Genomic DNA, 24985 nt, shown 5'->3' on the forward strand with positions numbered 1-24985 from the left:
GCTCGTTCTGCTATTTTGTGAACTTGTCATCTAGCTTTATGAAAAATAAATACTGTTTGCAAAGCGTTCTGCTCGTCAGCCTCCGACCAAATCCTCAGTAGTAGTCTCTTCGTTAAGACACTGGAAGGATATTTGCTTCGTGCAAGTTTATTCAGGCAAGTTCTTGATGTAGGCACGATGGAAGTGGCAAAGTCATTGAAAAATTTAAGTAGTGTCTAAAAACAGTATCTTTCATGTTGCTTCGTTTCAAGTTATCGTTAATAAAGGGCATATGTATCCCACAAGAAGTGTGTATGCAGGACAGATAATAAGGGTGCTATCCCTTCCTCCCTTCAGGTGTTGTGTCTGAAAAATATCAAATTTTAAATTTAGTTCGCAGGTTGGTTGGCAGGTATATGCATGGCCTTTAAAGCTATGGTAACAGGTGGTGTAAGATGTGCTGCATAGCAACATTGGTTAGAGGATGGAAAGGCTCTACATCTGCATGATCTTTTATTCTTTTTAAGAATGTGACGCTCAGGGAGCTGATGGATGAGGAAGACATTCTGCAGGAATGCAAGGCACAAACCAAACGACTCGTAGAATTGTAAGTTCGTGCTTTTTTTTTGTGTGTGTGTATACTGTTGGTTGGATTTCACCCTTTTAGCCAGTCTTGCCTTCTTTTTAAGGAAGTGTGTGCCCGAGCTATGATAGAACAGAGACATTCACATTATTGAAGACTATTTGCAACATCTCCGTTTCATATGTATTGTAAGGTTAGCTTTTATTTATATGTATATATATTCTCTCTAGGCCAACTTGGCGGATATGTTTTGCGTGGACATTAGCGGACGCATCTTTCAAGTGGCATGATTGAACCAGGACACGAGACATAAGTAGTAACCTCACGGAATGCACCAATTTGGGTGCAACTAATGCAAATGCTTTTGTCATCGTTGTCACCAGTTCCTGTCATATTGCCATAGTCTTTGCTCGTATGCTTAGAGTTCACGCCACCTTTAACAACCAGACGCCTACTGGTGTGACCTCACACACTCGAGCAAATGCACTTATAGGGTGTTTTACTTTAAAACTTCACTGTCTGGTTTCACTCCCTGAGAATATCACATAGGAAGATTGAGACTAGAACGGAGATGTTGATAACATAAGATTAGGCAAAAGAAAGGTTTCTTAAAAGTATGAAGTGATTTTCAGTGGTGGAACAAATGATACCTCACGCTGGATGCAACATTTTGACAAGGGGACTTTGTCTCTGTCACTGTGAAGGCGAATACCCTTGTTGAAACATTGTCTACATGAGGTACCCTTGTTCGACCACTGCAGATTACAGTTTAGACTAGGCTACTTGCAAAAGCCCTTCAGACTAACTAGATTAACTGTAGTGTTTGAATCAATGTTTTGGAGTCTGAAATTTATCCTTTAGTATACTCTTCTCAAATAAATTTTGCAAACTATTCCATCAACAAGTAGTATCCCAGTTTAAACTGATTTCTACCCACCGTAGTTGCTTTAGTGGCTTTGAATTTTAACCCTTTCAGGGTCAATGACGTAAATGTACGGCACCGTGAACAAGTCCAAAATGGTTGATGCCATATATTTTTGGGTTCCTCTGTACATTAAAAAAGTGTGCCAATTTCCGAATTTTTTCTTTCCTGACATGTGCTGCCACTATGCGGAAATACAGGGAATCCTTTTTCTCGCGCCTCCCTCCTTGGTTTTCGTTGGCATGATTTGTTTTTGAGCTAGTTGTTTGCTCCGGTACGTCTATATACTACCGTTTGCACATTGGCGCACTCGGGTGGGCGGTGGTTAGTTTTAGTTTTGTACCGCAGGCGGTTTCGGCTTCTTGCACTCGTAAAACTGATGGCTATCTCATTACTAATCGCTCAAAGGGTGACTGCCTGTTGCTCAGGTGTTTATTGCTCACAGGGGTGCGCATACGAAGGATGCTGCCGAGCATGCGTTTTTTTTTTTTTGGAGACTTGCGAAAGCTTATTACCTCTATTTGGCGATAAGATAAAGATTAGTGCAAGAGCAAGAGCATTTGAGACTTGGGAAATATTCTCATGTGCGCATTTTCTAAGCCTTGAACTATACGTATAACAATGCATCAAAGTTTTAATCCTTATAAGTTAATTTTTTTTGTTGTTGTTATTCATGAATACGCAGTATATATTTACCAACACAAAATATTTTTTTCTCACTGTACGGTCACCCTAGAAAAATTAGGATAAATTTTTTTTTGAAACGGGTCCCTCTGAAGAATTTAAATCTGAAATAAAAAAATCGACCCTGGGCAGTCGCATACGGCGAAAAAAATAAATCGACCCTGAAAGGGTTAAGCTGCTAAGCACGAGGTAGCGGGATCAAATCCTGGCCACCATGCCCGCATTTCGATGGGTGCAAAATGCAAAGGTGTCCACGTACTGTGCATTGGGTACACATTAAAAAAACCTAGTTGATCAAAATTAGTTTGTAGCCCCCCCCCCATAATCATATCACAGTTCTGGCAAATAAAACCCCAGAATTTAATTTTTTTTACTGTTTTCTGTGTGCCACTCGGGTAACCTTGCTATAGCTTCTTCAGAGACGAGCAGTGTGACCCTGTGTCTGGCTTCTGATGACCTGTAATGGCTTTGGAGTGCTTGTCGGGAAGGGTAGCTGGGGTCCTATTAAAAGTGCTGAACGCATGAGTAAAGCATTTCCCACTATTCTTCCCTTGCGAAACAGCCTGGTGAGACCAGAAGTCATGGAGGAGCTTGTCGACCTGATCACTCATGAGCCTCCAGAGGACGTAGATGAAAAGATGCGATACAGGTAAGTCTGCTTATCCTTCCACTTTCTGTGTCACCTAGACAGTGTGGACAGCTCTAAAATTGTCACTCTTGAATGAGGGACTGGCGTCACTGTGGACACTGTACAAGTTGTTCTTGGGATTTGTACAATGTTCAAAGATAGAAATGCAAGCATTTTTGAAACTACCCCAATGGTTTTTGTTTCCAGTTTCACCTACAGGGCTTGTCATTAGCCAAGAAAAGATTATCGCTCGTGAGAGCAGAGCTAGTCAAGATTTAAAGAGCCCCTTTTGATCATAATTCAAGACCACTGATTTATAATTTAACATCACTCTACTGAATCGTTTATTGCCTGCGGCTTCATTTCCCTTCGCTTTTCATCTATATTGTTACCCATGTAAACCAACGTTTATCTGAGCTGGTCTAGCATAGGGATTCCTTTCACACAATTTAATTCCGTTATCTTACACTGCTCACCAACAAACAATCCTGTTGATAATGTTGGTAGAGTGCTGCTTTGACCACTGATGAAGCATGAAACGGGAAATGAAATAGAATCGTTGCATTATTTTTGCCCTGTTTTATGCATTACCTGACCTTCCCAACTCAGTCCATTCTTAGCATGCCTGCATTCTCTCTGATCTACATTGTCGGCTTCCTATCTCTTGTATTCTTTTTCTTTTTTTCCCAACCACCCTTGTATTTTGGCACCCGGCAGGTACGCAAACATAGCCTGTGAGATCTTGACGTCGGACGTGCAGCAGATCAACGACACATTAGTTAGGAGCGAGACACTGATGGCCAGACTGCTTGGCTTTCTCGACAACGAGGCGCCGCTCAATCCACTGCTGGCCAGCTTCTTCACCAAGGTGGCTTCAATGCTCATCTCACGAAAGGCAGACTCGGTGAGCTTTCACAATTGGTGCAAAGACTCTTTTTTATTATTTTATGCTTGTCATAACAAATGTATCTGTTAACAATGACTGCCCAGTCACCCTGCAATGCATAGAAACCCATTATACACTATGGAAGAGTGACATTCCTGGCTATTTTATCCTGTTCGACACTAGATTATGGACATTGTTTGCTGTGCTCTTCTACTTTGCCTCCTCGCTTTGCTCCTCTACTTCCACAAGCAACTCTATTAACATCAGTGAGAGGCGCTCAAAGGAATTTGTCGCTCTTAGCCACACCCCATAAACTGTGACCGATATCTAGGGAATGGTGGTGCCCTCTAGCCCTCGAGTTTGCTGCCACTGGGCAGGCGTAAAGTCGGATCTAACTATAACGACGTCACATCTGGCATAAAAGTACCTTTGTTACATCCAATATTGGTTATAAGCACATACTCATTACACACTGGTATTAGCAGTAAACATTGTAGATTTTCTTAATTACAGTAAAATCACGGTCAGATGAGGTCAGTTTATTTCAGGCCCCTTTATGAGAGGTGTTACATAAGGGGTGGGGTACATTTTGCAACAACAATTCAACCTGATAACAAACGGAACATTTGAAAAGTGGTAGATACTCTATATAAACAAATACATACTCATGACAAATTGTCAATTAGAAGAAAAAAAGTTATTATGGCCGAAGAGAAGAAACATCGGCAACGGACAATTCACTTCAGTAACTAGTTTAACATTTGAAGAAAGGTAGATACATTGCATACAATTGAAGCCGCATGGTAGATGATGAATTTGTACGAGGAAATGTAATTAATTTGACAAAATTGTAGCAACATCAGCAATGAACAGATGGTGATTATTTGTATATACAACATGGTGTGGAAGGGTATTCCAATCAGTTGCTGTTCGAGAAAAAAAAAGAAGCAGAGAAGGTAGTCGTGTGTGAGCGTGGTTTTGAAACTTTGAGCAGATGACGAGTACGTTATGATATTCTGGCGGGTGGAAGGATGTACGTAACACGATTAAGTGAACTGTAGAAAAACTTATGGAAAAGACCAATGCTGGCTATTTTAAGGTGGTGCGAGAGCGACTGTGCGAGAGCGTTTTTCCCGAAATACGATGAAGCGTCACCTATAAAGAGAGCGACTGGTGCGAGAGCGAAAAACTTATGGAAAAGACCAATGCTGGCTATTTTAAGGTGGTGCGAGAGCGACTGGTGCGAGAGCGTTTTTCCCGAAATACGATGAAGCGTCACCTATAAACTGCCCTGAAATTGATGAGTGTGACACAACTTCCATATCCGATATATCCAGCCCTTTCACCATGGCCGAACTAATAGCGGCGATTGAAACTTCGAAGAAACGAACAACACCTGGTCCCGATGGTATTCCTTATGAGGTTTTCAAGAACATGGAAGGAGCAGCTCTCGACGCACTTCTTCAGGCTATTAATAAAGTATGGGAGACTGGAAACGTTCTACCTGATTGGAAGCACTCAATTGTTGTCGCGATTCCGAAACCAGGAAAGTCTCCAAATAGCCTGCAATCTTTACGCCCAATTTCACTAACCTCAACTGTCTGCAAACTCGCTGAAAAGATGCTGGCCACACGAGTTTCCTGGTGGCTTGAACGCCACGATAAATATCATCCTGCTCAAATTGGATTCCGTTCTTACTTGGGAACTGAAGATGGACTTTCTATCTTATCAGACGATGTTTTACAGGTTTCTCCACACAGTCACGCTGTGCGCACGGTAGTAGCAACAGACATAACGAAAGCTTATGACAATATAGACCATGAAATCATTATATCCAACCTCATCGACCTGGGACTTCCACCGCGGGTGATAAGATTCATCTACTCATTCCTTCAGAATCGCACATTTGCGATTAGAGTAGATGGAAGGCAAGAAGGATACTTCACATCGAACAGAGGAGTCCCACAAGGTTCGGTTCTGGCTCCTCTTCTCTTCAACGTTGCTCTAATACCTCTAGCCTGGCAACTACATCGGATTCCAGATGTGAGGTTCTTAATCTATGCAGATGACGTCACTTTGTGGTCCGTGCATAAAGATATATCTAGACAAACTCAACAGCTTCAAGAAGCCCTTGATGTGCTGAACAACTACGCTCGGAAAGCAGGATTGGACATTTCCGCCCAAAAATCAAGCTATGTTGTGGTGGCCAACAAGAAAGGACGCACAAGAATCACGCAGCACCCCTTTACATTTAGACTCGGCGCAGTGACAATCCCTGAGGCTTCTGAGGTCCGCATACTGGGTCTCGATATTCACCAATCCGGCAGTGGTGCACACTGGCTCCGTAAAACCAGACAGAGTTCGACAAAAACACTTCACCTTATTCGTCGCATTGCAGCAAAAGCAGCTGGAGCTCGTACTGACGTAGCTCGACGGTTAATGCGTGCAGTCTTGCAGCCACGAATTTTATATCAAGCACAATTTCAACGGCTGACGTTGGCACAGCTAGGACAGTTGGAGACGATTAATCGCGATGCTATGCGCACAATCACAGCACTGCCCCGCATCACTCCGATACCAGCCCTACAGGAACATGCCCAGCTCAACACAATTGCAGAGCTAATTTTGCAACGTGAAAAAGCACGTGAAATAAAAAAGCAACTTATTCCGGCTGTCGCTGCGCTGCATGCTCATTTTCACCGCGGCTCTCGGATTGACAATCAGCCCTGTCCAATGCCTCCCTGGGAATTCACCAGCATCACAACTAATAAGCCAACGAAATTACGACGCAGCGATACAACAGGTACTATTGACGAACACAACATCGTCGCTGCATCATGCGTTAACACCTGCAAAGTCTATACGGATGCTGCCATTCTCCCAGACGGCGGAAGGACATCATTCCTGAGTACAACGCATAATTTCATCAGCGGCCACCAGCGCTATTTATCTACGGAAGCCAGCGCTCTAGTAATGGAACTTCAAGCCATCCACGACGCTATGCAAGATGCGACATCTAAGCTGCCTACCATCAAGCAACTAGACATCTTCACGGATTCTTTAGCGGCTATTCAGGAACTCAAGAAGGTCGATAAGGCGATGGAAATCTGCGAGAGAATACACACTATGAATAGTAAGACAGCTACTTGCGTCAAGGTACACTGGATTCAAGGCCATTCAGCGAACCCTCACAACATTGCTGCTGACCAGCAGGCACACTGCCCTCCTAATCCTGATCCTCCACCTATTCCCCTCCCACCCCAACCCCGTAACTCGCTGCGAGCCCGTAAAAATGTTCTCCGGCAGGACACACGCGCTCTTATCCCACCGTGTGTCTGCTCCCTCCCCCTTCACCTTACTAGGGCGGAGGAAGTTGTGCTTAGGAGGCTTCGGGCCGGGGTGGCCCTTACACCGGCTGTTGTCTCAAGGTGGAACTGGTCGCATTTACCACTGGGTGCTACGTGTCCATACTGCTCCGTTCCTGTGGTGGAATCAGATGCATACCACCTAATATGGACATGTACGGGTTTACAATCGGAACGCTCGCGTCACCTACTGCAAGCCGGCCTCCGCTACAGTGTGACAACCAGCTATGACCGCTGGATACATGATAACAGATTTCACAAAACACTGCTTCAATTCATACACAACACAGGCCTCACAGCACACATATAATACACATATACGCTCCAACAATTATGCCTTAAGGGCAAGCCTTCATCGCAATAAAAAAAAAAAAAAGAGAGCGACTGTAACTGATTTCTTTAAGGATGATATGCTTGTCATATGAATAGGATGACTGAATGTATCTTCTGCCTGCACGATTTTGGAAGCACTCAAGTGCGTTAACGAGATATTTTTGATATGGGTTCCAGGTTGGTGACGCATAGTCGACTTTAGGCCTGATAAATGATTTTTGATGCGATCATGCCCGATACGAATAGCAGGGTGATATGAATATCAGGGTGATACGAATGTTTCAAAAGTCCCAGATCAAGCTCGTTAGCTTACAACGTGCTAAATTTCAAAATTTGAAGCGGGTGGTGTGAGCAATTGAGCCTCCGGGCAAATTCCCGGTGAGGGGGCCCCGACGCACAGCTAGTTGCAGACACTAGCTGTTGTCAGGCCAGCACAGCGGCCACACCGATATGCCAGTCCTATTCCTGGTGTTAGGGTGACCTATGTCGCTCCACCCGTACCCCCTCCCCTGCCTCCTCAAAAAAAGTTCAATATCCTGCAACTTGGCAGACATTTTCAAACGCCTTCTAACTTTATCACAAGTTGGAAATGGCATGCTACCCACTCTTGCCACATCTGCATTATCGGCGGCATTCACTTCCGTGAGTGCCTTATCTCTGTATTACACGCCTTCCATTGCCTTCGGCGCCTGATGACAACCAAAACATTTCTGCCTTTGCACCTGTCAGATCGCATGACATGGCATAGCTTCACCACCGCAAAGAAATGTAAACGTGTGCAGCTTGCTGCTGCCAAAATGTCCATGAAACAAGCATGCCAATGATTCAAATTCGCACAGCCAACAGGAGCGCCCCCTGCGTGTCATGTGACTGCAGTAACGAATTGCGGCGCTATTTGTCCTTTTTGCGCTTGTTTTCGTCCGTTTTATTTCTGTGTGGAGAAATGCAGCGCTGCAGCTATTTGATTCTCCAATGTCGTGTTTGTGACGATATGAAGATGCAGCACTGCTTCAATGGAAAGGCGCAGTTGCGCGATCAGCGGTGTGATAGCACCTTCCGAAACCCGATTTTGCTCCTGACTTTGAAGACAACACACTAAAAAAGTGCAATTTTCTGAAATAGTTCTGCATATTTGTTGCAGATATTTCACCATGAGATAAAGGAGTTTTAGAATTGCGGGCGGAAAAAAGGAAATTGTGAGCTAGTCGGCCATTTTATTGCCTAATGAGACTTGTTGCTGGGCTAGTTGGTCGTGGTATAAAGTAAATAAGAAACACACACAGTTACAAAAAAAAAGAAAAGAGAATATATGGACAAAACTCAATATCACAAGTGCTTGTGGCGTTCAGTCTTGTTCGTTTTTTTTTTTCTGTGCTCCTTTAAATTCATTTCATTGCTGCATGCCCTCTTCAATTTCCCAATTTTTTTTTTTTCATCTTTGGGTAATACAAATTTCAAGTGATGCAGATTTTTGCACTGTCCCAAGAGATACATATTATCGATATTATATGGTATGTCTAATAATTCATTACATAACCATGCTCTTTATATTAAGGTTAGACTGCATATATAGGAGGCTACGTATAGCTATTTGAATCTTACTCCACCAGGGGCTGAATTTTGTAAGTGTCCATTTCTTGCTCCATTCTTTATTCTTTATCTGTTGTGCGCAGTGGTCGATCCTGGCATTATTGGAGCCGTGATGCTGTCCATGCCACAGGCGAAAGATAAGAATGGGAAATGAAATGGATAATTATGAAGCACTAAAAATTAAAGAAAGGAAAATGAAATGGATGTTTACAAATGCATTGCTTATTCTTATGTTTTGTTCTTCTGTGCAGATGTTCTATGTGTGCATGCAGAAGGAGAATTTTGTTTCCTTGCTGCTGAAGCACATAGAGACGTCGGCCATCATGGACTTGCTCCTAAAGTTTGTCGCCTGCACAGATAGCGAAGCGCTTCGAGTTTCCATCACGCAGGTGAGGAACTGTGGGACTAAATTGTTGCTTGAAAGCTTTCATCTAGATAGAAGCTGTAGATTGTTGTTCATGTTGATTGAAATGTCACTGGAACCAACCATACCTTGTGTTTTCTGTGTATTCATTGCTCCAGTAGCATTCTTTAGTTAAAATATGTGAGGATGTCACTAGAATTGAGTTAATCGAAAGAAATTATCTGCACAAGGCCAAGCTTGAAAATGTCCAGTGCACTGTATATGTTGAGATTGCAACATTTTATTGAAGCAGTGTTAGTGTTATTGAGGCAGTGAGGCACAATAGTGACCAAATAATGTTGCAAACAGCTAAAAAAGGGAACAAAACCCTAGACAAAAACAGACGCTGCGTCTCCGTTTGCATAAACTGTTGTACCGTTTGCAGCATTATGCTGTCATACCAGCATGCCCACCTAAAGTCCATTTTTTAGGGACCAAGGGCTGCAGATTAGGGATCAGATGCAGTAACGAGTGTTCCAGCTGAGAACATGAGGAGTGCGCATGCACATTTGAACAAGTCGCATAATACATACAGCAGATGATAGGTTGTCTAGTAAAGTAACATAATGACATGCCAAAGGAGGGTAAGCAGGATTGAGGGAGGAGGGAGAGGAATAGATGATGTAATAAGATTAGAAATATAAGTGAGCAGAGTGTTAATTTGTGCCAGTTGGCGCTTACTTGAGTGGAGAAAGAAGCTGCAATTAAGCAGTAGACGACACATAACACTAGCTGTGCCTTACCAGTGCTCACCTACGGGGCAGAAACCTGGAGGCTTACGAAAAGGCTTCTACTTAAATTGAGGACGACGCAACAAGCTATGGAAAGAAGAATGATGCGTGTAATGTTAAGGGATAAGAAAAGAGCAGATTGGGTGAGGGAACAAACGCGAGTTAATGACATCTTAGTTGAAATCAAGAGAAAGAAATGGGCATGGGCAGGACATGTAATGAGGAGGGAAGATAACCGATGGTCATTGAGGGTAACGGACTGGATTCCAAGGAAAGTGTAGCAGGGGGCGGCAGAAAGTTAGGTGGGCGGATGAGATTAAGAAGTTTGCAGGGACGACATGGCCACAATTAGTACATGACCGGAGTTGTTGAAGTATAGGCGTAACCAGGCTGATGATGATGATGACGACACATACACAGTGCCCGTGCATGTCGTCTGCTGTCGTGATGTTCTTAAGTGTTGTTTGTTTCTTCACCCGAGATTTGGAACATTGCGGGCATGGATGAGTTTAGCTGAGAGAGGCCTTTGTCTTTCAGTGAACTTAATGAGGCGGGAGGCATTAACGAAGTGAAAAGTGTCACTCAAGCTAGCCTGATGCAAGCGACAAATGCCTAAGCACACTGATTTTCTCCTCACCAGTGGCTGGACAAGGAAAAACTGGTGCAGCAGTTAGTCGCACTGATCGACCCTGGCTGCTCCGAGGAGAAGCAGAGCAATGCCGCAGAGGCGCTCTGCGAGATGATCAAGTTGAGCCGCGAGCAGATGTCGTTGCTGCAAGAGAAGGCACCGGCTGACCCCCTTTTGGAGTCACTTGAGTCGTGAGTCATGTCATGGTTGGTTTACTGAATGTTGTGAAACTAAAAGAAAGGTCCGTAGAGTTTCATCCTAAAAGAATACTGCACTTGAACTTTGTTATAACAGTGCCATTCCATACGAAAATACCTTCATTATAAGCATATATTCATTACATGCCGATGTTGGCAAGAAACGCTTTAAGTTCACTTTTTCTTTATGTTGAGGTTTGACCATCGAGGTAAATTTGGCACTACTGTCTATGCACATCCCGAGTACAGCGCTTATTCATCCAGCGTGAGAATGACGGGTAGTAAATGAATTTGTCTAATCTTCATCTTCTGGCTTCGAATGGCTTTCTGGTTTCTTGTTTAAACACAGTGTCACATTGAATTTGCTGTATGACTATGACTAGCCTTGTTCGCCCTCTAATTTTTACTGTCGTATTGTTTTCGGATCATTACAAAATAAAAATATGACGATACAGTAAAACCTCATTCATATGTTTTCGAAAAAAAATTCAAGAAAAAATTCGTCGGCAATTACGATACTTAACTTTCAGCACAGCTGTTTAGGTGTTTTGAATTTGCGATATATTGTGGCAAAGAATTTGATGCTGAATGACAGGGTCCTCACTGCAAAAACGCTGAGCCTCTGCTCGGGCAGCTAGTTTAGCAGCAGCAGCAGACGAAGCACTTCCACCGGTTGCATTGCTCATTTTTCTGAAAGAACTGGCTGACACTATTTTATATTATGATTATATTGTTGTGGTAGTGACAGTGAAGAATGACACAGCGCTGGAACTGTGAGTTACAAATTTAGCTCTTTATTGGGCGAACTTCTGCCCAGCAGAACAATTAACACTAAAGTACAACGGTAGCGGCGAGCAGAGTAGGCAATCTTCAGAAATCTGATCTGCGGGTCAAGCGTGTTGGCTTTTGCACATGACTAGTCGAAGGTTCCAGTGTAATTGCTGGTGCCCGCATGGCTTCCAGAAAGCACTAAACAATTTGTGTTGCGCATACAATCAGATTACAAAAATCGCTAACTATGACACAAGCGCGAGGGAAAACTAACGTGAGCAGATGGTAATACGAAATGAGAGGTCGGGTGGGTCCGCATGACACCACTTTCTCGCATGCACATAAATTGGTCTCTTCCATTTGCGGCTTGTGTCTTTCATCTCCCGCTCTGCGTTCACTCTTTCATCTTTCGCTATGCTCATTCGTTCAGTTAGGCCACTGCTTGCCACAGGAACGGGCATCTAAAAGCTGTGCTATAAAATGTAACAGCCAGCTAAAAGTACGATCTGCAGTCAGTAGAAATTTGACAGACTCAACTGTAGTTCACATATATGTAATGTGAAGCTTTACGCAAATTGTTGCAGCACGAGATGCCGAAGTGCGTCAAGCATGTGGGGCCTGAGTGGCTTGATATGCGCATTATCGTTCTTGCAGCTGATGGAAGCTTAGGTTTGTGCTCCTCAAATTCAGCCTGGGTCAGCCATAGTGTTAAAAACTCTATGGGTGGGGCATTTTGGTGGGAAGCTTTGAGGTGCCCACTTGTTGCATTGTCACGAGACACCGAAGCACGTCGAGGTGGTGGGGCCCAACCGGCCCGAGATGCAAGTTGTCGTTTTCCTAGTTGAAACAAAATTGAGCTGGTGGGTGACGTCGGCATGTGATTCCTACAATGCTGCCAGATCAAAACATGGTGCTGACTCGCGCCACCTGAGGCAGGGAACGGTGGCGTATTTGGGTTGTTGCCTACTAAAAGCATGCAGTACACTTCCAACGGCACTATGCCCCATGCACTGTGAACAGATAGGCGAAAATGCTTATCGCAGTAGGGTTGGTGGTGATAGCTGTGAACGTGGCGTGCGATGACGCGGGAGGAAATTTGCTGGCACCAGAATTAGAAACTGAGTGTGCGCTGGCGTTTTCACAGGATACGGGCAGGCGAGTGTTGCAGGGAAGCTACTGCGGTGGGTGGCTCGCTTCCGATCGTGAGCGCCTCATGCCTTTTCTTTTTACATAGATCTAACATCAAGAAAGCGTGTCATATGATCGCAGTTTGGCGATGTACTGAACTTTGGTGCTGAAAGATAGTGTTTTCTGGGAATGTATGAACCGGTGAAAAAAGCATAACTATATTGGCTAACTTTTTGTGTTCTCGATCACGAACACTGGTGCCGGAAAATCGGGAAACGGGATTGTACCAACAAGGTTATGCTGTGTCTATCTGAAATAGTTGCTCGTGAGTGAATGTTGCTGCCCAAGAGCTATCCTGACTTTAACAACATGCTTACTCTGTGTTGATTTGTTTACATAGTTGGTTACATAAAGAAAAAATGTTACCAATCTAGAATGCTCCGCTGCTCTAAAGAAATGCGCAACTAGCGCACAATCCAGCAGAACACAATAAAGGGAACTGCAGTTTATCAACAAAGCCTTGCAGTAGTGTAGAAAATCCATGTGCTAATACTCGTCCCCATGGTTGTTGAAGGGCTGAAGGTTAGGAAACTCTTCAAGTAGTCTCGGGCAGCCCAAGGCCAATAAGCGTTGGTGTGCAGAGTGTCCTGGACCATCCTAAGCATCTTGAAACTATCAAGTGAAGATAACCATGGGAGACAGATATAAAGGGCTCTTAGGTCAAATACTGGCTCATTGTAGCTCAAATTCTTCTCAGGGGTAGCACTTAAATTTATTTTGCTGAGCACAACTGATAACAACTGCGTGTAAATAACAAGTAAACAACTTCATGTCGTCTGCAGCAAAGAAAAAGCGGACAGTAATATACTGTAAAGAATGGTGCTGCCATACGACCTGTCAGTGTTGGCAAAGTTAACAGCCGGCACAATGGCGGGGGGTTGGCCAACCCGCACTGCCACGCCGACCGCCCGGCCCGAGCACGTTGCCACCGCCTATGACAAACTACGGCTACAGTTTGCTCTTCACACAAAACAGGGGCTGATAGCATAGACCAATGTCTTAATTTTATCTTTCATGACAAGCGACGACCACTGTCGAATCTGTAGCACGAACGATAGCCGTGCTACGTGGCAAGTTTGACTCGGAGCCACTGCTGCACTGAATGCGAAACACCTCGACCGCATCATGCACCGCCCAGTCTGGGTGCCGAGATTAGCAGCATATCTCCTTTCTTGTGTGAATTGATGCGATCAGAAGTAAAGCGTTCTCAAAATGGTGCATTTTGCAATCGTCGGTGGTTACTTCGTACGCTACGGCTTTGCTTCAAAGTAGGTTATGCCAAAAGGGCACCCTTGGCACTGAGCCGACAGTGGTGGGCGGCGGTGGTCCGCTTGCGTGGTCAGCACAAAAAAAAAAAAACTTTTTGCCAGTGGGGTGTTGTACTGCACACCTTTGTGGCAAACTTACTAGCATATTCGTTCCTTATGAAGAAGAAAAAAAATGCGTTTTTGAAAATTCCGCAAGCGGTCGGAAATACTTGCGTGCGGTGCACTGCTACACGTATACGTAGCCACTGCAAAGAACATTGTAGTGTTTGTGAAAATTATGTTGTATTCACATCATATAGGCAAAAACTTTTCTGTTGTAGCCAATAGTTCGTTATAGCTGGGTTCATTGCAAGCGGTATTGGTTACATTAATAATATAGGCAGGATAATAAGCCATAAGAAATGCTTGCCCTCTTCTGTATTTTCACTTTTTTAATGAGTAATATCATTATACCTTGCCTTATTGCTAGAGAAACTTTGCTCTGTTTCATGACATCGTGATAATGATGATGCCAGGTTCAGCACTTCAGGGCTAACTTTAGTATTAAATTAAAGGATATCATAATCTTTTAAGTGCTGGCAAAAAACCCACCAGCATTTCAAGGTCAACTTCAGTATTTAAATATATCTTAGTTCTTTAAAGGCCGGCAAAAAGATCCAGAAATGTGTTCAGGAAATGACCTTTTCTTTGTACATCATATTGCAGATCTTTTGCAAAAAAATACACAAATTTAGGCGCTGGTGGAAGGTTTCATCCAACCAACTTTGTTCATATCCACGCCGCATCAGAACTATCGTCGTAGTTGGCGACATCAGAGTCACTTGATACTCTGCAGCACAGAAAACACTGCTATTATTGTCAATGCTCTTGGAAGCTTAATGACTCAATCATATGAAAATAGGGCTTTTGCGGCAGGCATGGCAACACGTGACTTTCAGCCGGCCTATAATATCTCCACCTGGCTAACCTAGACGAATGTGGAGTTACTGTATACCTATGCCAGAGTTGGGCATAGGTCCGCCATCTTGCAATCCACTTTTGTTCACCGAAGCCACCTCTCGTTCGCGTAGGGGCTATTGCATTTATTATACCCTCAAAATCGCAAAGGTAATACAGATGGAATCCGTCTCGCAAGCTCATTGCAAGCACTGTGGAAGCTACACGAATTCTTAGCTGATAGGAAGGCCGAATGCCCCTCGAGATGTGTTCATCCGCATCGCGTTGTTTGCTCAGTGTCTGCTTGCCATCCTGTCACATGCTCTATGGTTGGTGGATTGACGCAAAAAAATGTTTTGACGCCATGACCATAAGCTGCGTTTACATGCATGTGACAGCAGGGCTTCGCTTTACTGTACGCTTTCCGTGCAGTTGCCTTGCGGCCTCCTTAGCAAGTAGTATGGGCGTATGCCCTTACATATGTTCACCTGTGCCACAGTGTCTGCTTGGCGTCTATTCCTTTCTTTCTTTCTTTCTTTCTTTCTTTCTTTCTTTCTTTCTTTCTTTCTTTATTACACACACATGCATTTTATTTCTACTTGGGGTTTGCTTGCTACCATCATCGCGTACCATGCTTAGCAGGGTAGTAAATTAATGATGCAGTGAAAAATTTCGATTTTATAGCTTTTGGCATCGTTAACGCATCGCTAATGCTATGGCGCCATCTGCTAACTAGAAAGCAAACCAGTTTTACGGCATGGTGCGGTGTCTGTAGTCCTAACAGCGTGAAAACAAACAACCGACCTTAATAATTACGGCAAAACATGCCTAATTATTTGGCGTCAGCTTGACATGAGACTTAGTGATGAGATTTTGCCGCTTGTTTCTTGCTGATAGGGCAGAGAGAGCAAGTAACAAACACAACTTCAGATCGAAGCGAATGGTCGGCGCTGTATGGGCGCTGGCATGTTGCCACTGTTTGGGTGGCTTCTCTGCAGCAATTCGGAGTTCCCTGTGACTGCGCTTGGTGAATGGAAACGGAGTGGCATGTGGAAAACAGAAGCCCAACTCTGGCTCCCTGTGGGAGCCATATACAGTAACTCTAGACGAACATAAAGCCCCTTGATAATTTGAAAGTAGCGACACTCTCCTCCTCACGGCGCTTTATTCCTCGATTCTCCTCGCCCGCAGGCTGCGCACGGTACGCTTTTTCGCCTGGGCTCCCGCGGATGGGCCGCAGCATTCTGTGGAGGCGTGTTATTTTGGGCCAGTTGCACGCCCCAGTGGTGAGGAAAATTTTGAGAAATGCTGATAACAGCATCGATAATTCTGAAGGCAACATTTATGAGGAGGTTGGTTTTTTTCTTAGAGCTGTATGAACGGGTATACTGATGTTAAAGGAGCTTTGAGGTGAGTTCTATACTCCAGACAATTTTTCTGCCACATGATGAGATGCTTTACTTTGTGCATCTGATGTAGTGTTGCTTGTTTCAAGCAACACTACATCATCTCTGTTCAAGGTCAAGATCTCTGTTTCAAGGTCACATCATGGGCTACAGAAAATATCACGTGACTAAAGGAAGGCCGGAAGCTAACCAAAGCATGTGCAGCCATGTATAAGCGATGATTACTGATTAGCAAAGTTAAGTGATGATTGATTAGTGATTGGATTAAGAGGAATTAAGGTGTATTAGTCACTTAAGGTGGGTTAAGCAGGATAAAGGTGCATTAAGGAGGATTATGCTTAATTAACGTAGATGAGAGTGATTTAGGGTGGAATAAAGTGAATGAAAGAGGATTAGGGTGGATTAAGGTGCATTACGGAGGATTAAGGAGGATTATGTTAGATGAAAGTATATGAGGGTGATTTAGGGTGGAATAAAGTGAACGAAAGAGGGTTAGGGTCGATTAAGGATTAAGGTGCATAACAGGGTATTATGGAGGATTAAGGGCGATTAGGGTGGATGCAAGATTAGTCTGGATTAAGGTTTATTACAGTAGGCTTTACAACCTTAATCCTCCTTCATCCACCTTAATTCTCTTTTATAGACCTTAATCCTGCTTAATGTACCCTAACCCACCTTAGTCTACCCACTCATCCTAATTGGTCTTAATCCTCCTTTATCAGCCCCAATTTGCATTAATCTACCCTAATTGAGCTTAATCCTCCTTCACCCACCTTAATCCTCCCTAATCTAGAGTGGCTGCTTGGGATAGTTGGTAACTCATGATAAAAAATGACGTACAGCGTGAAGGACAAGGACTGCGAGAGACCACATACACGGTGCTCCCTAATCATTGTTCATGCACCCTAATCCATCTTAATCGGTCCTTATACTCTTTCATCAACCCTATTTCACCTTAATCATCCTAATCTGCATTAATCATCTTTCATCCACCTTAATCCTCCTTTTACACTCTAATCCTCCTTAATCTTCCCTAATTCACCTTAATTCAATCGCTAATGAATAATTAACTCGGCTAATCATTCTCTTATACAGGGGTGGACGCGCTTTGGGTTGCTTATGGCCTTCTTTGGCTCACATGATATTTTCTGTTCACAATGTGACCTTGAAACATACAGATCTAAAGGCTTTCGCCTTCAAACTTTAAAAAACGCTATGTGACGCTCATCAGTTGCAATACCACGGGTGTACTTGCCACTAATTTTTTCAGGGCTTGCATTCATTGTATCTGACTGCTGCACAGATCGATGTAAGCTAGGAATAATAGCTCCTGTGCAAGCTGCTATTTCAATTTTCAGTAAAACAGGCAACGCATCCTAACGATCACAAAAAGTGCAATCGAGAGGCTGTATCTTTGCACATAATTGTTCACAGCACAAAGCAGAATCTATAGTGCTGCGTCTCTAACTGAATAACAACAGTTGGTGACGTCCGAGGTGATGGAGCCGCCGCAAGATATTAAGCATATTGAGGACAACCGCATTTTTATCCAACGACCCAATTGCTGCAACAGAAACGCTGGTGAGCAGGCCGGAAGAATAAAAAAACATTGCTACGAGTGATAAGAAAGACTCCTCACCTCGCAAACGATGCTGCTCTTTGTCGGAACAAAGTGCTTTCGGCCAATGTTATGCAGCCACTGCTTCCTGCGCAAGCCGTCACGTATTCCTTGTGGTATCATAAATGCTGCATAACCATCTTCAGGCTTCCTGCTGCAGTTATATGTGTAACAGCACGGCATAACGCTAGCACATAGAGAAGGATACACAGCATACAATGTTCGCTACGCCGAGCTAAAGCACCGAGCCAGCCGAGCGGAGGAGAAAAATGGCACGAACTAAAAAGAAAAACGCAAGATCTGCGCTTTTCCAAAGGCAACGGCAGGGAAACCAATTGTGCAGAAAAACGGGGGTAAAACTCGTTGCCGTAGGGGGGACGCTCATGGGGTGGGGAGAAGGCGAGGAGGTCGCGTGGCAGCGGCAGAGTTCAAAGGGTGGCGGTACTTTCAAATTATCAAGGGACTTTAGACGAATGGAGTCTAGGCCCCCTAGTGACCAAGGAGGGAACTTGCCAGGACGTTAAAATGGGTGGCACCAGCCTGGCCTGTTAATGGCACTTATAAAGAGGGCGCAAACACATGGGTGAGACAGAGTAGTCTCTGGGACTGATTGAAAAAAAAAATTCACCAGAATAACACCTTCTTCATGGCATCTAAAGGGTTAATGCTCCCCAATCGTCATACTTTCTTAAGTGTCATTCTTAAAAGTCATATCATGAGAAGCCAACAAACACTGACACCAAGGACAAGTGTTTGTTGGCTTCTCATGATATGACTAATAAAAAATCGGGCCCCTTGGTTAACCCCCTTTCTTCTCGTTTATTCTTAAAAGTGCAATTCATAAAGCGGTCCGTGGAATTTCAACAACATTGAAAATGTGGATGTAAAGGAGTGCAACCTGGAACACGGATGAAGAAATAGGATGGAAAGAGCGCTGTTTCTTTGACATGCTCTTGCTCTGACCCTGTTCCAAGTTTCGCCCCTTTATATTTACTGAATATGTGCCAACGAGCCCAGCTACAAGTACTGCTTTAAAGATGCGCTCCTTCAAGAGAGCTATAAATGCTCAATTAATGTCAAGTTTCCAGCTAGCCAAACTTTGTGCATTTCTTGGTGCAGTTGGACGAGTTGCATTCCTTTTCCCTTCATTGTGTGCCCCTGCAGGACGGAGTCTGTGGCTGCGCTCCTGGAGCATATGTTCTCTGGGGACGAAATGTCCGAGTCTGTCTTTGTCAATGGCATCTCCGTCCTGCTGTCATTGCTGGAATTCCGGAAGCAAGGGTGAGGCCCTGTTTCACCGTTTCACTTGCCGATTTGCATGCTGGTCCGAATTGCTAATTTAAAAATTTTTTTAACCATGAAACTGGCATTGCATGCATTTCTCTTTGTTAAGTCCACTTTTGGGAAGCAGACCGTATGGGTGACTGACCTTTTTTCAAACTGCGAGGCAAAGATACTCATACACTCTACCTTCTTGTACTCAAATGCGCAATAAAGGCACACCTAAGAGGAATATTAAGAGAAAGCTTTAGCTCGGATGTTCCTATCGAAATACATATAAATTCGTTTTTCTCGGCAACCAGTGCACCAAATTTGATGAGTTTTGTTGCATTTAAAAGAAAAACAAAAATCTAGTGACTGTAGGTTTTGAATTTTTGAGTTAGGTCGTCAATTTTTTGTTAAACATTGGCAAAAATAGAAAATTTTCAAGAAACGAAACTATCAAGTTTACAACTCGGTAACTCAACAACAAAAAATGATAATACAATCTTGTGAGTTGCATCTAATTGTACATCTAAAGCGGACAAAATGGATATGTTACACATGATTATAAAGAATTTAATAAGAGCGAAATACAATTTTTGCAAAACCCTGGTAACCAACATAAGAAATTCACAAATGTAAAATGACATATTTACTTTGTCCGCTTTGAATGACTTAATGGATGCTGTTTACAGAACCGCGATATCAGTTCTTGATGCAGAGCTATTAATTTGTAAACTTCGTGCTTCTATTTTCTTCAAACGGCCAAATATTTGAAAATCGTTTCAAGAAAAAACAAGCCCTAAATTGAAATTCTGCTTCCAACAGTCACTAGAATTTAACTTTCTCTTTCAAATGCAACAAATTTTATTAAAATCGGTCCAGGGGTTATCTAATAAAAACATTCTTGCGTTTTACATGTATTTCAATAGGCCGCGTTGGAGTTGGGCCCGAGCTACAGCTTCCTCTTAAGATAAACTACATTTGTAAACTACGCTGTTGTAATGTAATGCCCTTGATTGTTCACTCACTAGTTTTTCATAGTGAGAGAGAGTAATGGCAATTTGTTCAGACTTGAAAATAGGAAACTTATTACATCTCGGCTACAGTGGAGCACGTATCTCTCAATGTCACTGCGATGCTTATCACAAACAACAGTCAAAGCATATCACACTCTGTGCCATCTGTGGCAGTTCAGTGCAATAGAAAGATGGCCAGCCTACTAGGAGAATAGCGTTGCCCATTGTTTAGTGCATGCATATAGCTGTGCCACTGCATTCAAGGTCTCGAGTGGTCTGTGTGCTGCCATGGCGGTGTACAGAGACAGTCAGTCACACATGTGGTCACACTTGGCAGCAGGCACACTTATGGACTGTGGCTGTTAGCTGTGGTGCACTGTGGTCAGCAGGTTCAGTGAGCACACTGTCACTGAACTCCTGAGCTTTTCCCGAGCTTCTCATTTTTTAATCGCACTCCTTTTGTTCGTGGCTGCTCCGGTTGTCATTTCAGGCTGGCTGGTCAGCAGCAACAGCAGCAGCAGCAGAACGGCAATAACGCTGATGGCCCCAATGGCGGAGGACTCGGAGGAGGCAGTGGTCCCGGCATGATGCAGTCCGAGACGGCTGTCTTCACTTCCCTCTTCTTCCGCGAGAACGCGGAGCAGATGACGGCGCTCGATGTGGAGCGGCTTCGGGTGGGCGTCGAAAAGGTGCTAGCCGCGGTGCTGCCACGCCTGAGCGACTTCCTCAAGCTGCTCATGGACCCACCCCAGGTGGGTGGCTGGATTCTAAAGCATGCAAGCAAATGTTTTCTTTAGAAACGTTTGTTGTGGGTAGATTAGGTGTCATTGTGGCATGGATGTTTTAAAGGCGTCCTGAACCACTCATCGGGCTTGTTGAAAAAACAGTCTGCTGATAGCATACGCTGCTGTGGACATATCGGCCAAATTTTTCAGTTGTGTGCGGCCCCGAGGAGCTCGCAAGCAGAGTGTGAAATTGCCTTTTTCTTAAACACTCCCCTTTCAACAAAAGCAGTCTCCCTGCTCTTTTAGGGGCTGTCATATTTCATCATATAGCAGATTCCCATGTGCAGCTGCCATTGGCCAATAGCTGACGTCAATCAAGAAGGGTATTTAGACCAGAGTGCTTTTTTCTACTGTTACTGTTTACAGTTAAACTCGTTTATAATGAATTCGATAGTTCCGTAAAAAGTGGTCATTACGTTAGTAGTTCTTTATAGGGACTTGTCATAAAAACGATCAAAAATTTACCGCTCTGAAGCTGTGTCAGCAGGTACAATTCGGCGGCACTTTGGTCCAAAAGCCAAATTTCCGGTGTCATTTTTGTTCCGGGTGCGCTCCCACACCTAGCTGCAAACTTCGGTTAGAAACATCCATCTAAAGAACAAAATGCGACGACGTGTAGCTCTTTTGAAATGGCATCCAGTTCCTGTCATCTGTCATTTCAAAACTGCAACTAGCCATTTTTTATTCGAGGACTTAAGATGTATTTTACTACTAGCGGGACATGACTGTATTCTGCACCCGAGAGGGACACATTGCAGTTGGCCACAAGCGAAAGCTTCAAAAACTACTGCAGCATGCCGCCATACTGCTAAGGTCTCGGACATGATGGTCTCTGCATTAGGACTGCACGTCAGCCGCTCAAGCGCCATAATATTACGTTCTCTGTATCCCTCCGGTTGAAACAAGAAATGCAATGTTCGAAAGCTAAAACATCACCGTGAGCCATTATCAGCAATCGACATCGCGTAAACAAAGTGCTGCGAAACCGTGGTCTTCTGATAACAGCGTAGTAAGCGCCAACCCTTCACAGTATTGCATGGCGGCAGCGCATTGTGCAGAGTTCTCGCCGACTTGGGCCTTGTCTACAGGAATGCTTGAGCGGCCATTGTTCCCATGGTGGAAAGACGTAGATGGTCGTTCCAAGTCGTTGAAACAGGTGTAATGTATGGTGCCGCACAGCCAATTGCGCAGAGATGAGAGCGATGCCGTCGTGGCATCCAATACTATACTCCCCGGCGCCATGCTGTCTGTGCTGTGTGTGGCACGCCTTCGCCCTGGAGGCTTGCCTCTGAAATGCATGGCCTTCTTTGTGGCTTTCGAAATCCACGTGAGGCAGTCACCCGCTCACCTCGAAGGCCGTGTCGCTGTCGCGGTTCGACTGGAGCCGGGCACGCGCTGCCGTGCTTTGGCACTTCACGTGTACCCTCCTTGTACCCTGACTCGGTTCGAAGCGTCTGTTGTAGCAGCATGGTGATTTAAAGAACACCCGTTACATCTCGAAGCAGTTTTCACAACCAAGGTTGGAAAATTGTAAATGCATTGAATGTGCTTGCTTTAACCGATGGATCGTTATATCTGGGGTCGTTATGAGTGGGTTCGACTGTATATTTATTTATGCAGTTTAATAAACAATCTGAAGTAAGCAAAACTTTGTGTTCCGAATTTCGATAAGAATTGTACACTTCCAGAAGTACGACTATCGTACTATTGCAGACTGCCGTCTGCTAATGCTCATCTGCCCCGGCCCATGTGGGTATCGCTAATTTTGATTAGTTTTGAACACTCAGCAAGCCTTGAACCGCTTGAAACTTAAAAGGAACCACTCAAGAGAAACTTTGGTGTAGCTGTATTAATAGGTTGCACTTCTACAATATCAAGAAAACCACTTTTAACTTTGAGAGCAGGCTTGGTTAGCAAGAATAGACAAAAACAACACACAGGGGGCAGAACTGTCCTAAAGTTCTCACGCCAGCTCACTGTGCGAGAGTTGTATAAAGCTGTATGAAGATATTTATTTTTTTGTTGCGTGTGGCAGAAACTATGCTGGACGACGACGTTTGGTGTACTGGACCCTCCTCTGGGACAGACACGCCTTGAAGTCTGCCATCTGGTGAATGCCCTCATCAACTCCAACAACGAAGATGTGAACAAAAAACTGGCGGAACTGGGAGCCCTGCCTACAATCCTGGTAAGCAAAAGCATTACCATTACGAGCGCCCATCAGCTGTAGCGTGAAGTTGCTTTTACCAGCGGGAGCCGGTTTTGTGGCACCTACCTGACAGTGTCATTTTGCTGCAGGCCAGTGCAATGTGAATATGCCATCCTCACGTTCTGGTATTGGTAATTGCCATAATAAGACCCATTAAGGCACATAAGGAATTATTAAGACTAGGCCCTTTTGACTTTGAATCTGGTGCTTTCACTGACTGCCAACAGGACACGAACGAGCTGCGTGGGCCAAGATTTCATGTCTTCGGATACAACTATAGGTCTCAGTGCAGGAGTCACTCCAGCAATAGGTGCTAGAGAGTGCTGTGTGAAGTAGGCGCGGAGCTGATGACAGTCAGTTGAAAGCCTGTGTTGAAGAGTGCCACGTGACATTGGCGCTAAGCTGTTGAGGAGTCTAGGGGGTTGTACTCAAGAGTGCAACAGGACGTAGGTGCCAAGCTGTGAATGATGAAGTCAATTAGGTGGCCGTACTGAAGAGCGTTGCAAAACATTGTTGCTAAGCTTTAAAGAACAGGCTACTTGAGAGGGCATCCTGTCACATGTCGCATGTCATTGATGCTAAGCTGTGAGTGAGGGTCATTTGAGAGGGTGCGCTGAAGAGCGTTACATGACATCAATAGTAAGCTGCGAGTTAGGGAGCCTGTTGAGGGAAGGACACAGAAGAGTCGCATGACGGCATCACAAAGTTGTTAAAAATAGTCAACCAAGAAAAGGCCCAATAGTTGTCACATGACAGTAGTGCGTGGGAAGCTTTAGCCAACTGTGTCCTCATTGGTCTGGCAAAAGCCATTTATTTGCATTCACATCAAGTGTTGTAAAAGTTTGGGGAATGTGGAAACAAGATTGTCATGCCATGTCGCAGTGTGCACCCTATGCAACTAATTCTTCTCCAGAGTTAGCGTCAAAGTTGAGTCAATGCCATCGGAACATTAGTTCTGTGTAGTGGTTGCTGAAAATCTGGTGAGGAATAACAATAAAGTACTTTCATTGCGATGTCCTCCTTAGCTCTGACCGCTAAGCTTAGGCTTCAGGCAGCTTTTGGCCAACTGTTGAGAGTAGCCGCACACTGTTAGTCTTAGCAATGCTTGCCACCACTGTTCTTGGCACATAAATGCACACAAAAAAAATTCACTCTACAGGCTTTGTCATCGCTTGTAGATCTACTCAGCGAAACGTACTGTGCACTAGCCTAATGCTCGTTTCACATGGTGCACTTTGCTTTGTTTCACAGGTGTGCTGTCGCAGGTGTAGCAAAGGAGCCATTCGCTCATGTGTGCGTCTGATTTCTAAAAAATGTTTGCGAATGCTGAACTTGCATGCAAAAAGGCTTGTGCAGTAAGCTCGGAATACCAACAGCAACAGTTTGTTAAGCATGCAACAGTGGCATGCCTGACTGTGTTTTCGTTTTGATAGAATAACATGATCAGACACTACAAAAAGGAAGCTTTACGAAAATTGTATTTGTCAATACTCTGTTTTCACCGGACCAAAGTTGACTAACTTGATTACTCTTGCTATAAACCAACAAAGATCACAGTTGGCGTGTGTGAAATGGGAAAGTGACATCGTAATA

The 24985-nt window shown here is 44.1% G+C and overlaps 1 protein-coding gene across 7 annotated transcripts in view; it reads left to right on the plus strand.

Moving 5' to 3' along the window:
• Positions 1-24985, plus strand: part of fmt (phosphatase 6 regulatory subunit 1-like protein fmt) — a 54063-nt gene that overhangs the window by 2991 nt on the left and 26087 nt on the right. For all 7 annotated transcript variants that reach the window (XM_070526986.1, XM_070526984.1, XM_070526983.1 and 4 more), the window contains exons 3-10: positions 507-586; positions 2731-2817; positions 3514-3700; positions 9222-9359; positions 10745-10923; positions 19281-19397; positions 20889-21150; positions 23219-23371. In XM_070526986.1, the coding sequence (XP_070383087.1) occupies positions 507-586; positions 2731-2817; positions 3514-3700; positions 9222-9359; positions 10745-10923; positions 19281-19397; positions 20889-21150; positions 23219-23371 (1203 nt within the window). The remainder of the gene's footprint in view (positions 1-506; positions 587-2730; positions 2818-3513; positions 3701-9221; positions 9360-10744; positions 10924-19280; positions 19398-20888; positions 21151-23218; positions 23372-24985) is intronic.

Source organism: Dermacentor albipictus, chromosome 10 (assembly GCF_038994185.2).
Source record: "Dermacentor albipictus isolate Rhodes 1998 colony chromosome 10, USDA_Dalb.pri_finalv2, whole genome shotgun sequence".
NCBI lineage: Eukaryota > Metazoa > Arthropoda > Arachnida > Ixodida > Ixodidae > Dermacentor > Dermacentor albipictus.